At 39.6% G+C, this 14,658-nt stretch overlaps 1 protein-coding gene across 1 annotated transcript in view; it reads left to right on the forward strand.

Moving 5' to 3' along the window:
• Window positions 1-9,966, forward strand: part of b4galt6 (UDP-Gal:betaGlcNAc beta 1,4- galactosyltransferase, polypeptide 6) — a 48,671-nt gene extending 38,705 nt beyond the window's left edge. Inside the window, exons 8-10 of the mRNA XM_034180356.1 lie at window positions 12-113; window positions 9,407-9,779; window positions 9,839-9,966. Of these exons, the coding sequence (XP_034036247.1) occupies window positions 12-113; window positions 9,407-9,554 (250 nt within the window). The 3' untranslated portion in view covers window positions 9,555-9,779; window positions 9,839-9,966. The remainder of the gene's footprint in view (window positions 1-11; window positions 114-9,406; window positions 9,780-9,838) is intronic.
• Window positions 9,967-14,658: the final 4,692 nt, after the last annotated feature.

Here is a 14,658-nt window from a genome sequence, read left to right on the forward strand (position 1 = left end):
TTGTTCTGCAGGGTGCACTACGCCGGTCTGAATGTCACGCGACCCGAGGGAGAAATTGGAAAGTACAAATCAATTCCTCATCACCACAGAGGAGAGGTGCAGTTCCTGGGGAGGTGAGAGATGTTTTATTCTGAGATTCACAAGATATGCTCGGTTCCATTACAAGCATAAAATAATAGCATCCATGAGAATGCAGAAAAATCAAAGATTCATCTTTTTAAAGTTGGGTGGACACTGTACGATATTTTCAATCATTGTACTCAGCCCCAGCTCAAACTGTACGACAGAACCGCAGGGTGTAAAAGTTCAGAGCGCACGATTTATGTTCTCACACTGTACGGCCCGATGCTCTGATGCGATCTGACTTCTCACATTGTACGTTCAAAAAAACCACACGTCGGACTCGTGTTTCCAGAAGCAAAACGTGAAGAGAAGCTTCTTCTTTTCTTTTTTTTTGGTCACACTTTATTTACATTTCTTGTTTTTCATCAAAGTTTAAAAAATAAAAAATACGAGACTTTACGTGAGTTGAAGAATAAGGGGGAAAAAGAAACAGAAGCTGCTCTCCCAAAGAGATGATCACTGTTTATGCTCTCTCCGGTGTTTGCACAGGCACAGTGCGAGAGGTTGGGGTAAATCAGCGTGTAGACACTTGTAGTGCTGCTTCAACAGCGGGATACCCTCACGATGGCCGACCAGATTATCAAACAGGTTTGATTTTCATACGATTGCCGATCGGGAGGTGGTCGTGAGAGGTTAAACGCAGCTCATTACTCCATGTATACTACACAATGCAGATTAAACTGAAATGCGATCCAGAAACGAGTGAAAAATCGGCTGAAAAAGGGCCAAAACTCGCACAGTATAAGACCAGCTTAAGTGGGTAGCATTAGGCTAATGGAAGTAAAGTAGCAAGCAAAAGTACAACAGTGCCCTCCAAAAGTTTTGGGTCCCTTGATATTTCACACATTTTAATTTGTTTATGGCATTTCAAATACTAAAAGTAAATCAGGCTTCTCATTATAAAAAATTCTAAAATTATCTTCCTTAAACTCAAAGTAAATTTCTACAACTTGATATAAATAAAAAAAGCCAAGACACCTGTAAATAATCTGTTTTACTGCCAGATTTCTTCAGACAAGTCAGGGGATGGATATGTGAACATTTCCAAGTTATATATTTCCAATATATATATATATATTTTTTTTTTTCTTCTGTATGTATGAAAAACAATTCTCAAATGATACCCTTTAAACATACAGTGAAAACTAATCTCTACAACATGACATATATGAAATAAAAATATAAAAGCTAAAATAATGGGTTGCATAAGTAATTGCACCCTTTAGTTTAATACAAGTAAATCATCACTTTTCCAGGTAGTTTTCTTCAGAGAGGTATGAGGATGGACACATGAACATTTTCAAGACACTGAATATGAATATTTATATCAAGTAGAAAGAAATACAAACAGCACGGCACTGTGTGGTAAATCTGTCTGGAGGAGGTAGCTCTCAAAAAGTGAGTGACCAAGCAAGAAGGTGACTAGCGAGGAAAGCCACCAAGACACCCAGATAACCCTGAAGACGTTCTAGGCGTCTTTGGCTGGGATTGGAGAAACTGTGCATACTGCATGTTTTGCATTTGCATCAGCAGTTATACAGCTTAAAGCTACAGGGCCTTTCAAAGTTCACAAAATTGAGAAAATTTAGTTTCTACTGAAATCCAAGCACTTTAATGTAGGCTTATTTTTGTAACATGTTGCAAAAATTACAACTCATTTGAATGAAGAGGGCATATTTATCGGTGGAAAATTCCATAGTGAATATTGTCTTTTCCTTCATCGCCATTGTTACTGAGGCTATAGCAGGATGCTAGTTCATTTAAGGGTTAACTGTAGACAAGATGGTGTGTCAGTCAGAACACAGGGATGAAGATACCAGACTCCAGCATGTCCTTCAGCAAGCTTTACTCCAGCTCATATTCATCAACATATTTCCAGATATATACAGATAGGGAGTCTGAAAGAACAAACCAAATAATAGATAATTCAAAACATTACAGCTCTGTTATTATAAACAAAATACATGTAAAACCCATACATCAACGCAGAAAGCTGTGAAATGGCGCCACCAAGTGATGCTGAAAAATAGCTACAACATGAGGACCATATGGACACAACTTATACCATAACTCATCCCTGCATAAACATAACAAAGAGTAACAAGTATTATAGCGTTAGATGACTCTGTAATATGCGAATGCACGTTTACAGGTTCCTACCTATGCATTATAAGGACCGCGACCGAGTCACACAGACTAAACTTACATTTACAGCATGTTACCAGCACACAACATACACTTACTTTTTGTCAGTAACTCAGTGCTGAAAACATCAGCGATAGGAGGTGAAAGGAACTTATATTTAGCTGGACTACTTGGCTGTATCATGCTACACGTCTGAGAATACCAGGGAAATCAGAACTCAGTAACAACATGAGACCATGAACGTAACCTCGTGATGCTGAGCCTTTATTACAGCTATCATGTAGACTAAAGGCCCAGTCACATGGCACACAACGATTCCTGAACGAAGGGGGAAAAAAAGTCACAATTTGTTGAGAAAAGGTGGACGTAAAGAGCTTTATCACCAAATAGCCTGCGAAGCAAGAGCGCAAAAGGGATGAAAGAGGAACTTAACAAAACGTAAGCTAGCGATCTCAACGCTTTAAACGAAATGCACCTGGAGCCACAGCTGGAGGAGTGTGTGTCTGCATCTCTGAGTTCCAAGACTCGGCGCTGGGTCGGAGCCATGGAGCTGTATATAAGAACTAGAGAGCGCAGTAGCGCTGAGCCGTGTGCCGACAAGGAGGCCATTTTAATTCCGGGCAAGTTAGTGATTTGCGTGCATAGACGTTCACTTAGTCTCGTCAAGAAACAGGTGGAATATGCCGGAAAGCTGCGCATGTTGGCAAAGCCACAAACAGAGGAACAAGGGAGACAATATTTCCTTCCATAAGTAAGTGGTTTTGGTTATTCTTGTCACTTTGTCCGTGATATTTGGATGATAAACAGCTGTATGTTTCCTGCCGTACCTGTGTCGCCCAATGACACAGACCATTAACTCTTCACTTATGTCTAGTTGATATTTTCCACTGCTAGACCAATGTGTAGTTAAAATATTTGTCGTTAGTGATTAAAATTGTTCGACAAGACTGGGGATTTTTTTTTTTAATTTGCACCTTAAAATAATGAGATTATAATGACCCGCACTGTGCCGCTCACAGTCACACCCACACAGAGAGATGTGTACCCACACCACTGACTTACCACTGACTTCATGAATGAAACTATATAGTAATGGTTTTAGGAGCCGCGCTAAGTTGAACACAGCAGCAGCTCAGCCTAGCAACATAGCTTAACAGCGCAGATCCGTGTAACTTTCAACACTAATATTTGAGAATGTGTATGTGTCAGAGTAAGTTTAATACTTTCCTGACATAATTTAATGTAATTTAATTTTACTGGCTCAATATCCAGGTCAGAATGGCATTTTAACACGTATTTTGCGAGCATTTTTCTGAGTGTGTTCAGTCGCGAATCTCCATTGAAAATGCATTAACATCCGGGTACTTCATCAATATTTTGCCCGGTTACGAGACGTCATGTCGCTTTCCATGAAGGGATGTTTCGTTTAGTGTGCAGCATTGGGACTGCACTCTCTTGTACTCATATACAGCTCCATGGTCAGAGCTCATAGCCCCTGAGTCCTGGAGAAATTGCAGACAAGCTGTGGAGATCTGTGTGCACGTCGGTGGACCACCTGCTTTGGTTCCTCGTCCAGAACAAAAGAGGGATCATCTTCATCATCAGAAGCCACAGTGTCTGTCGACACCCTGCACACTCCGTCTTGCTCCAATTTAAAAAAAAAAAGGGTTAGGGTTAAAAAAAACTCTGGCATGCCGTGGTCATTGCTGTATCACTGTATTGTGTTAACTAAGCTAGATATATATTGATTTACAACAGAAAACTGTCAAAAGGGGGAATAAATATAAGTGTAAAGATGATTGAATATGTCAGAGCAGTAAATTGATCATTCCGTGTGAACGCGCATTGACTCCCCATGTGCGGTTATTTCAACCAGCTGCAGCTGATCCACAACATGAATTCTGCCTTCCAGAACAGTTCTTTATACAACCCCTGGCAAAAATTATGGAATCACCGGCCTCGGGGGATGTTCATTCAGTTGTTTAATTTTGTAGAAAAAAAGCAGATCACAGACATGACACAAAACTAAAGTCATTTCAAATGGCAACTTTCTGGCTTTAAGAAACACTATTAGAAATCAAGAAAAAAAGATTGTGGCAGTCAGTAACTGTTACTTTTTTAGACCAAGCAGAGGAAAAAAATATGGAATCACTCAATTCTGAGGAAAAAATTATGGAATCACCCTGTAAATTTTCATCCCCAAAACTAACACCTGCATCAGATCACATCTGCTCGTTGATATTGACTCTATGCCATGACATTGACCCTATGTGTCTTTTTGCAAGGAATGTTTTCACAGTTTTTGCTCTATGGCAAGATGCATTATCATCTTGAAAAATGATTTCATCATCCCCAAACATCCTTTCAGTTGTCCAAAATATCAACGTAAACTTGTGCATTTATTGATGATGTAATGACAGCCATCTCCCCAGTGCCTTTACCTGACATGCAGCCCCATATCATCAATGACTGTGGAAATTTACATGTTCTCTTCAGGCAGTCATCTTTATAAATCCCATTGGAACGGCACCAAACAAAAGTTCCAGCATCATCACCTTGCCCAATGCAGATTCGAGATTCATCACTGAATATGACTTTCATCCAGTCATCCACAGTCCACGATTGCTTTTCCTTAGCCCATTGTAACCTTGTTTTTTCTGTTTAGGTGTTAATGATGGCTTTCGTTTAGCTTTTCTGTATGTAAATCCCATTTCCTTTAGGCGGTTTCTTACAGTTCGGTGACAGACGTTGACTCCAGTTTCCTCCCATTCCTTCCTCATTTGTTTTGTTGTGCATTTTTCGATTTTTGAGACATATTGCTTTAAGTTTTCTGTCTTGACGCTTTGATGTCTTCCTTGGTCTACCAGTATGTTTGCCTTTAACAACCTTCCCATGTTGTTTGTATTTAGTCCAGAGTTTAGACACAGCTGACTGAACAACCAACATCTTTTGCAACATTGCGTGATGATTTACCCTCTTTTAAGAGTTTGATAATCCTCTCCTTTGTTTCAGTTGACATCTCTCATGTTGGAGCCATGATTCATGTCAGTCCATCAGGGTGATTCCATAATTTATTCCTCAGAATTGAGTGATTCCATATTTTTTTTCCTCTGCTTGGTCTAAAAAAGTAACCGTTACTGACTGCCACAATCTTTTTAACTTGATTTCTTATAGTGTTTCTTAAAGCCAGGAAGTTGCCATTTGAAATGACTTTAGTTTTGTGTCATGTCTGTGATCTGCTTTTTTTCTACAAAATTAAACAACTGAATGAACATCCTCTGAGGCCGGTGATTCCATAATTTTTGCCAGGGGTTGTATAATCATTTGAATTATCTACCTGTTGCCACATGTATATAAGGGCTGGATTGCCATTTCTACACTCATATTGTTATATTTAATTTTAAAAAAAAGTGCACGCAGGAGCTGCTGCGTTCAAGTACCGTTGGAAATTACACAACTTTTTTGTTGTTTCAAATTCAGCAATTGCTTGTGGCAAAATAATTAATTGTATCCATGCAAAAGATTAATTTTGGCCGATATAAGGTGCCTGAGCCCAATGAACCTGACTCTCCACCCAGAAAAAACATCCAAGCAAATAGGCTGAGTTTGCCCTATAATTTCCAACGGTACATTAACGCAGCGGCATTAGCAGTGCACGCAAACCGGCTTCTGCACTGTGTGAAAACATTCAGCTGGTCGAATGAAGTCAATCTAAACACTAACGTTACAAAACCTAAGCAAACAATTAAAAAAAAACATCAAGAACGACAGCAAAAGGAATACGGACGAACTGAGATTTTCATTGCCGTTCGTTCAAATTTTTCAGCGGTTTAAAAAATCCTGACGAAGCGCCAGCTGCAGAACGAAGCTGAACAAAGGTTAAATGATGCCGTTGAAATTCAACAAAAGTCCAAATTTCTTGTTTCATTAGGGCTTCTTTGCCCTTCGTTAAGTGCCGTGTGACTGAGCGATAACTACAGAAGGAAGCACATGTGTGATGTTTTGAGATTACCTGTGACTCATCTTACGTTAACATCCAAAAGATTTCTTGTAAATCACCCTAATCTACCAGATGTTCATCATAGCATCTGATCCCTTGAATGCTTCCCACTCAGGTGTTGAAATTCTAATTTGTTTCCAGACAGCATGAATTTTGATAATATTGGCAATATAATAATATGTATATGTCACGGACATGAATGAGCAAAGCTCTTTAGCATCTCACCATGTCATGTAGGTAATTCAGGCCTTATTACCAGGAAATGCTTCTGGACAGCATTAGCATGGCTAAAAACACCTAAAACCCCCCAACTACAGCCTTTTGGCCACTCTCCATTTTAAGCATTTTTCTTTATTTGCATCTCACATACCTGGTAAAGTCCTCACTATCTCATTTACATCCTTCAGACTTTATTTTCAGTAAAGGCTTCCGGGTAGAATTAGCATGGCTAAAAACCATCGTCCAATTTACAGACTAAATAATCACTGACTGACCTCATGTGCTGTCAAGGTGTGCGCTGCCTCCCACTTTATTGTTCCCGGATTCAGTGTCAACTCAGTATTTAGTATTTCGTGTTTCAGTGTCAACTATGCACTGAATTCCTGTGAGATCTCCTCTTTTCACGTGAGATCACCTCTTTCTTTTTTTTATTTCTTTTCTTCTTTTTTTTTTTTTTTATTGAGACAAACAAAATGTCACACAAAAACCTTATGGAGGATAAACATAGCAACGCAAAAACAACATAATGAAAACGGAGTGGCTATTCGCCCAACCGTTGGTTCAATAAAGTAAATAAACATATATGCCCAACCACAACCAACCATTGAGCACGCTTGTAAGTTAACTTCCGCTTTCAACGTGGGGAAAAAAGGCGGATATTTTCTCGCCGGCTGTGGGAGGGTTTCGCAGCCCGCGGAGGGGATGTGCTCTAAAGCGGATCTGTTTGGCTCATCACACCAGGGAACTGTGTCAAACTAACACCATCTTACAGGCAACAAGCAGCATTTTGTTCATAAAAACAGTTTCGTCGTCATTAACAGGCTTCCGTTCAAAATACTTATGATGTTTGTCTGCTTTCATCCATTGCGGTGTTTTTTGCAGTAGTTAAAGATGCCACCGTTAAATGTGTCAAACATATGCCGCTTTTCACACCGCAATAGAGCCTTAAAAAAGTGGTGTAAAAAACGTAGTTTAGATGCGCAAAATGTGTCAAATACACAATCATGGTTGGGCGAATAAGGTGAGACATTATATTTATCTGCCCAACGGTTGGGCGAATAAGGTGAGACATGTTTATCTGCCCAACGGTTGGGTGAATAAGATGAGACATTATATTTATCTGCCCAATGGTTGGACGAATAGCCTTGCCTAATGAAAAACAGGTAAATATCTTATGTTGTAGTTCCAGGAAGTGTTCAACATTTGACATTTCCTTTTTCACTGTGGGCTCAAAATTTGGCACTTAATGTTTCAGTGTCAACTTGCTACTGAATTCCCATGAGATCCCATGAGATCTCGTCTATTATTGATCCGGGAAGTGTTCAACATTTGACATTTCCTGTTTTTTGTGCTTAAAATTTGGGACTTCCTGGGACACAGTGTACCATGAGTGAGCTTCATGCCGCTGCACTTCGCTTCACTCCTGTTATGATCCCTTATCTGAATGCTAAAGGGATAAAATTATAGTGGCAGCCATATAAAATTATTTTTATGGCTTAAATCAACCCAGTGGCACTATACAGTTTTGCTCAAAAGTTTACATACCTGGCAAATTCACTCATGGTTAGTGGTTGGATGAAGCCATTTATTGTCAAACAAACTGTGTTTACCTCTTTTTAAATCATGATGACAACAGAAACTACCCAAATGAAACAGCGGTTGGCCAAATTGTTTCCTCAGGCAGTGTCACACCATCACCCGCTGACGTCTGCACGTAGAATTGGCGAAACTGATACAGTCATTTGCCCAGTTCCGGATCATTGCCAGTTCCAGATCAGTGCTGTAGTTTTTGCGCCGCCGTTTCTCATAATCAGCATGAATAAGCTAATACTTGGTACGAATGGAAAGATTGATGTTTTGTCTACAAACGACCACAAGCTCGACCGGATCCAGCCGTCCTTGTGATCAGCAGAGGAATCAAAACATCCCGGTGTCTGCGGTGTGCGCACTTTTCTGACTCACTCATTCCTGCAAGTTTTAAAGTAACGATCTCTAAAACGTAGCAAAGGTGAGTTAGCCGTTTGGTGTTGTTGGTTCTAGAGTGGGAAAATACTTACTTACTTGGGTAGAAAATGTCAGTGTGTTATGTCTTGCTGTTTAATTGCTGCGCGCATTTTTCTCCGACGCAAAAATTTGCCAGTTGCGGATCACTGAAGCAGCAGCCTCGTGTCTGTAGTTGTGAGCCATGTGGACTTTGGGGGTCATCTCATCATCACGAATGGACATGAATCTGGGGGCTTTTACTTTTTAATTCGGGAGAAATCTCACCTCCACACTTCATTTTTTGCTCGTAAAAACGTATAACGGCGCTTTTCGAAACGAAGGAAATTCTCATTTAATAAGTATAATTTATATCATTTTGTGTTCAAAACACATTCTCGGGCACAGTGTGTATCATTCTGCATTAGAAGGGCTCCAGCCAGATGCCAGGAATGCCACCAAAGTGAGGCAGAGTGTCGTGATCCGGAACTGGCAAAAGTGATCCATTTCTGGCAAATGTTTGCACCACACATAATGCGACTTCACACTTTAAGTAGAAGCGCTACTCCACCCAGACTTTTTCAGCTAAATAACATCCAAATACCCAATACAACAATACACAATAAAGGACATTCAGTTGCATTATGGTTCCGTATAGCAGGACTTTAAAAAGGTGATCCGGAACTGGGCAACCGATAAGGTGCGGTGAACATTACTGCAGACATAATGTGTTGTTTATGAGCCACATTGGAGCATGTGTGAGATTGGTCGACCACTTGAGTCTGCAGGTGTTACCGCCATAGTTTACATGTTAGAAGATCTGTCATAAAAACTGAGTGAAATACCTCGCTATGGTTGCCTTCATTGAAAAGGGGTGAGGGTGCAGGCAGTTTCCTGTGCTGACGTGGATGAAGCTGGTCTGATTGTGTGTCTGTGTAGGTATAAGCTGTTGAGATATTCCAAAGAGCGCCAACACCTGGACGGCCTGAACAACCTCCGTTACAGCCCCCACGTGTCCCTCAGCAGCCTCTACAAGAACATCACAGTGGACCTGAGCCCCGAGCTCGCCCCCATTGCAGACTACTGAACTGCCCCGCCTCCTGCACCCCTCCGGTCCGGCCTCCCAGCGCCCTCTTCAGCTGCACACAGGCAGAGAGCTTGTGTGGCAGAGGAGGGCATTGGGGTACAGGAATAACATGTAATGCTGCCAAGAAAAGCTACCGGGGGGGGAGGAGGGGCTCCAAGCAGGGGTAAAAAAAAAAAGGCAGTGGCAAGTCTGCTAAGGTGAACTGGTGTGTGTGTGTGTGTGTGTGTGTGTGTGTGTGTGTGTGTGTGTGTGTGTGTGTGTGTGTGTGTGTGTGTGTGTGAGAGAGAGAGAGAGAGAGAGAGAGATTAGCTGCATGTCTTTCTGTCTGCCGGCTTTACTCCTGAAAGTGACATCAGTCTGGGTTTAGGGTGAAAGGAGCAGCAGCATCAAAGCCTTAACGTGGCAGAACCACAGCTCTCGGCTCGTCACCGCTTCACTTTCTGATGTATCACTGTCACCTTAGAAGCCACCAGACAAGTTTCTGTTTCACTTTGTTGATTTATATATATATATATATATATATATATATATATATATATATATCATTTTGTTAGGTGCCTGTTCTCCTTAAATACAAGAGCTTGTATATTTTTTTTCCTTTATACATTTCGAGAACATATTTATTTCCTGTGAGTCACTCAGATTGGATGAAGCACTCCCATCACACTCAAGTGTTTGCCGTTTGTTTTTCTGCACTGCTGCTGAATCCGCATGAACGTGTATGTAAATACTGGCCTCCAACTGCTCGAACACAAATATGTAAATATTGGCCTTTAAATGCTCGGCGTATTACAGCGATATTCCAGTGAGGTTGAATTTTTATTTGGCAGCTACCTTCTTTCTGAGGACTTAGTAAGCGTGAGTGGTTTTCTTCCTAACAGGAAGCTGTTCTAACAAATATGCGTATAGTATGGCTGGCTTAAAAGAAAAAAAAAAAGAGGAAAGGGGAAAAAACAAGAAAAAACAGACTGAAATATCCAAATCTCAAGATTTGACATTATCTTTTGCATGCCTTAATTTATTTTGTTTACCAGATTTTCTTTTCAGAGCTAAATCATTTCATCAAAGATGTGTATATTTTTATTTGCCTTCGTTGTGCATTTTCTTCTTTTTGAGGTGCACTGTGTGAAAAGAGTTGCTGCTCAATAGTGAGGAGGCGTACTGGACGCTGAGCTGCTTCACGTCTTTCTTCCACAACTGTGCACACAGCAGTGTCAGGTGTGTGTTGAAACAACATACTTCAGTGCAGGCTATTGTGTATTGGGTCACGTTCAGCTTTTTTATTTTATTTTTTTTATATCCATGTGTGCGCGTGCTTGCTGGTCCGTGTGATAAAGCTCTTCATTGTACTGTACCGTGCACTATAGCATGGGGATTTGTGCTGGATGCTCTGGATGCCGTATGTGTCTGGAATACCCCCACCCCTTCCCTAAAAGCTCGTGAAGCCGGAATGAGAGAACGTCAGCTGAAGCGCCCAGCTGAAGCTAACCCTGTTCTTGAATGGCACCATAAGAATGTTGGGCTGTGAAACTTTAATTTCTTAAGCTTTGAGCACATTTAAGATCGCGAGTATAGGGAGATTGCTTTTCAAGTAGTTTGAATTTTACTGACGTTTTGTTGATTGTGTGTGTATATATGTGTATGTGTATATATATATATATATATATATATACACACACATATTTTATTTTTCCTCTTGTTTCTGAGTCAGAGATTCAAATCACATCTGCCTAGATTTGGCTCTCCAAACATTTCAGTGGAGTGTTCAGGGCTGCTGTTAGAGGGGAAAGGAATGTTTGAGATTTTAAGAATAAAGTTCCATTGTTAGGACAATATTTCAAAATTTAAACATTAAATAAGTATAATTTTTTTTGAAAGAAATTAATATTCTCTGGTGGAGAAACATAAGGTAGCATTTTTGCAGTCTTTTTTAATTGAGGAAAGACTTGTACTTTGAGAAATTGTGAATTATTGCTTTGTTTTTTTTACTTCTTTCTAAAGTAGAATGTTTATTTTAATATATTGCAGTATATTAAATTATTAAAACTAAATTTTGATGGCCCTTTTTTCAGAAATCAAATTGCATTACTCAATTGTAGTAAAGTAATAAAACCACAGCACGTTACAGACAAATAGACACAAAAAGAAATTGAAGCCCCATCCCTCAAATCAGTGCATTTGTTTGACTTTTTGTGGCTCGGTTTTCTGAACGATGGTTTTCCAAAGAAAATCGCAAGTTGGTTCTCACAGCAGTATGGCTATATCGACATTTAAAGCTTTATTCTTTGAATATCTTTCGTTCTTTTTTGGGCTGGCCCTGGCGCTCTGTTGTTCCAAAAATATTCACACTGTCTTTTGTTCAAAATGATCACATACACAGGACACTGAGATATAGATTAGCTGTTTGATTTTTTTTTTTTTTTATATACTTTGTGGACTCGTTTGTCACAGCATTTCATTTGCACCATGTAGGTGTGTGTGTGTGATTAGCGAGCAGGTTGTACGTTTTGTGTGCCATTGTGGGGGTGTGAGGCACACTTGCGTAAACTATGTTCTTAAATCCACTTGTTTGGTTCACAGTCAAAGTGCTTGATGGATAAAACCGAGAAAATGGAGGTCATGTTTGAACAGTCAAGGCCGGATTTATTTATGTGCAGTTTATTTTGTACGTATCACTCGAAATATTGAGCATGAGTACTGCAAGGACTTCTGGGAAAGACTGTGTTTAAAGCAGTCCCGGAATTGTATATTGACAGTTATGTCCCCAAAAGTGGATGGGGTTGAACCTGCGCACAGAAATCTGGCTGAGATTCAGCTACAGGATGGTAACTGCTGTGACACCACCATAGTGTATGTGTCCACTGAAATCAGAAAGAAAAATAGACTGAAATGTGGGTTTAGGTCAACTGTTTGTGTAATTCCTAACATGTCCAGCAGTCTAATCTTGGGAATGAATGGATGAAGCATTCACTGCTACTACACGTTTCTTACCTTCATGCCATACGTTTCTATAAGGCGATTAAAACGCCTTCTTGGGTAGACATTTGTATTAAGCAGGTACTGGATGGTGCTGTGAGTGAACTTTCTGGAGCAGTTAAGCTGGTGTTGATCTACTTCAGAACCCGGATTGTTGTCTTGGCGATAAGCTGGTTCAGGCCGATGCAATTACCACATAATATCACCACCGTGATATTTGTCCATATGGTATAATCATAACAGAGTTCTTGCACAGTAAATTTGATCATACTTTTGGTAATCTGGTGCTGATTTATCAACAGTGTAATAAAATAATGACCAGATTCAGCAACACGCTGTTTTTCTGCTCATGTATTCCGTGACAATTACGCAACATTGACTTTCATTGTTTTAACACTAAGACTGTTGTAAAATTACAACTTTATTCCTTGAAAGTGATTTTGTTGTGATATTATGGCTTTACTCTCACAACAGTCTTTCAGGGTAAAATTTGTGAAAAATTGAAGTGCAGCATGATTTACGGTATCGTTCTTTTAAGCCTTCACTTTGCTTGTTGTTGGCAACAACTATTCATTGTACATTACAGCTGGTGATACTTTCAAAGTTGTATCAATCGCCACCTCAATGCCGGTGTTACAACCCACTTATCCCCTCACCTCTTACATGTTTTAAAAGTATATCACAATTTGAAGACAATCCCTGAAGCACTTATTCTTGAAAACAAGTCCGTAATAGAAGTTATGTATCAGTTGAATAGCCACCAGGTGGCTGGTAGACATTCCCACCCTTCACCTGGGCTTGGACAATTGCTTTGAGCCCTTTCAGACAACTTTTATGCATCTCCTTTGCAGAAAAAGTTCCCTCACAGCTCTGTTCAGACACCGCAGAAGTTTTACCTAAAAGGATTGAGACACAATGTGCAAAGCAGAATGTTACATGTAATATTTGAGGTGCATCTTTCCACTGGTTTGTGTAAAGCATTTATCTCATTTTGGCATTGGGCAACTTCTCAATCACTTTACATAATGTGTTGGACAGTTTTTGCAAACGTTTGAAAAGCATCCTTTGAAGTGTCATTTCATTGTGTGCTTGGATTGATTGCCTTTTCAAAGTGTCATGAAAAATGTTTTGAAAACATTATTACTATGTCACACTTTCTGAAATTGTTGATGAAACATTTATGGAAAAGTTAACTTGTCACTTTTTGTTTGTTTTTTTTATATCACAGTGGAGTCTTCATTGGAGTACTGAAAGCAAAGGTTGCTTGTCCTGAGTAGTGGGTGAAGTCAGTTGAGGTTGCGTAACCAAAATGGACATTGACCGATAAGGTATCCAGCAGGGAACATATGGCCAAATCTATCAGAGTTACTTAATTCTATGGTTTGTTCTGAAATCAGGGATCAACACCACAGAGACAGCATGGAGACAAAGTGACAGGGTGGTTATGCATGTAGCATTTAATTTCAGGTCATTCGAGAGTTTTCATGTTTTGGTTTTTTTTTTTTTTTTTTTTTTTTTGTCATTTCACACTGAAGCCAAAACTGTGGCCCTGATGCCAAGTGCTAAATTGTTGAAATCAGTTTCTTGTTTTTTTTGTTGTTGTTGTGTTTGTTTTTTTTTAGAGCAGAATTCTCCCGAGTTGCATCTGTTCAACTATCTCAAAACATTTCATGTTTTTATTATACGACAGTTGTATTGATGTTTTGTTTCCCATTTTGCAGTATTATTTGTGCCTTCATTTTTATTATAATTTTTTTTAATCTTTCACACTTTATGTTTTAAAGAAGAGATTAAAAGCTGAATTTCTGAAACTGGTGTAAATGTTTTTCCCTTCACATTCATAATGGAATGGAGTCAGTGTGAAACATTTTCATGACAGCTGGCCAAATAAAAATCCAAAACATGATCAACGACCCTCTTTGTACAACTACTCAAACTTTGGGTTTGGGTGCCTTGAGGACCATGTGCACAGTTATCAACAGAAAGACCCAGATACGTAATCTAAAAGACTTACAGTGGGGTAAAAAGTATTTAGTCAGTCCCTGATTGTGCAAGTTTTTTTTAACTTAGGAAGATGAGAGAGGTCTGTAATTTTCATCATTGGTAAACTTAAACTTTGAGAGACAAA

This window comes from Thalassophryne amazonica, chromosome 10 (assembly GCF_902500255.1).
Source record: "Thalassophryne amazonica chromosome 10, fThaAma1.1, whole genome shotgun sequence".
Taxonomy (NCBI): Eukaryota; Metazoa; Chordata; class Actinopteri; order Batrachoidiformes; family Batrachoididae; genus Thalassophryne; species Thalassophryne amazonica.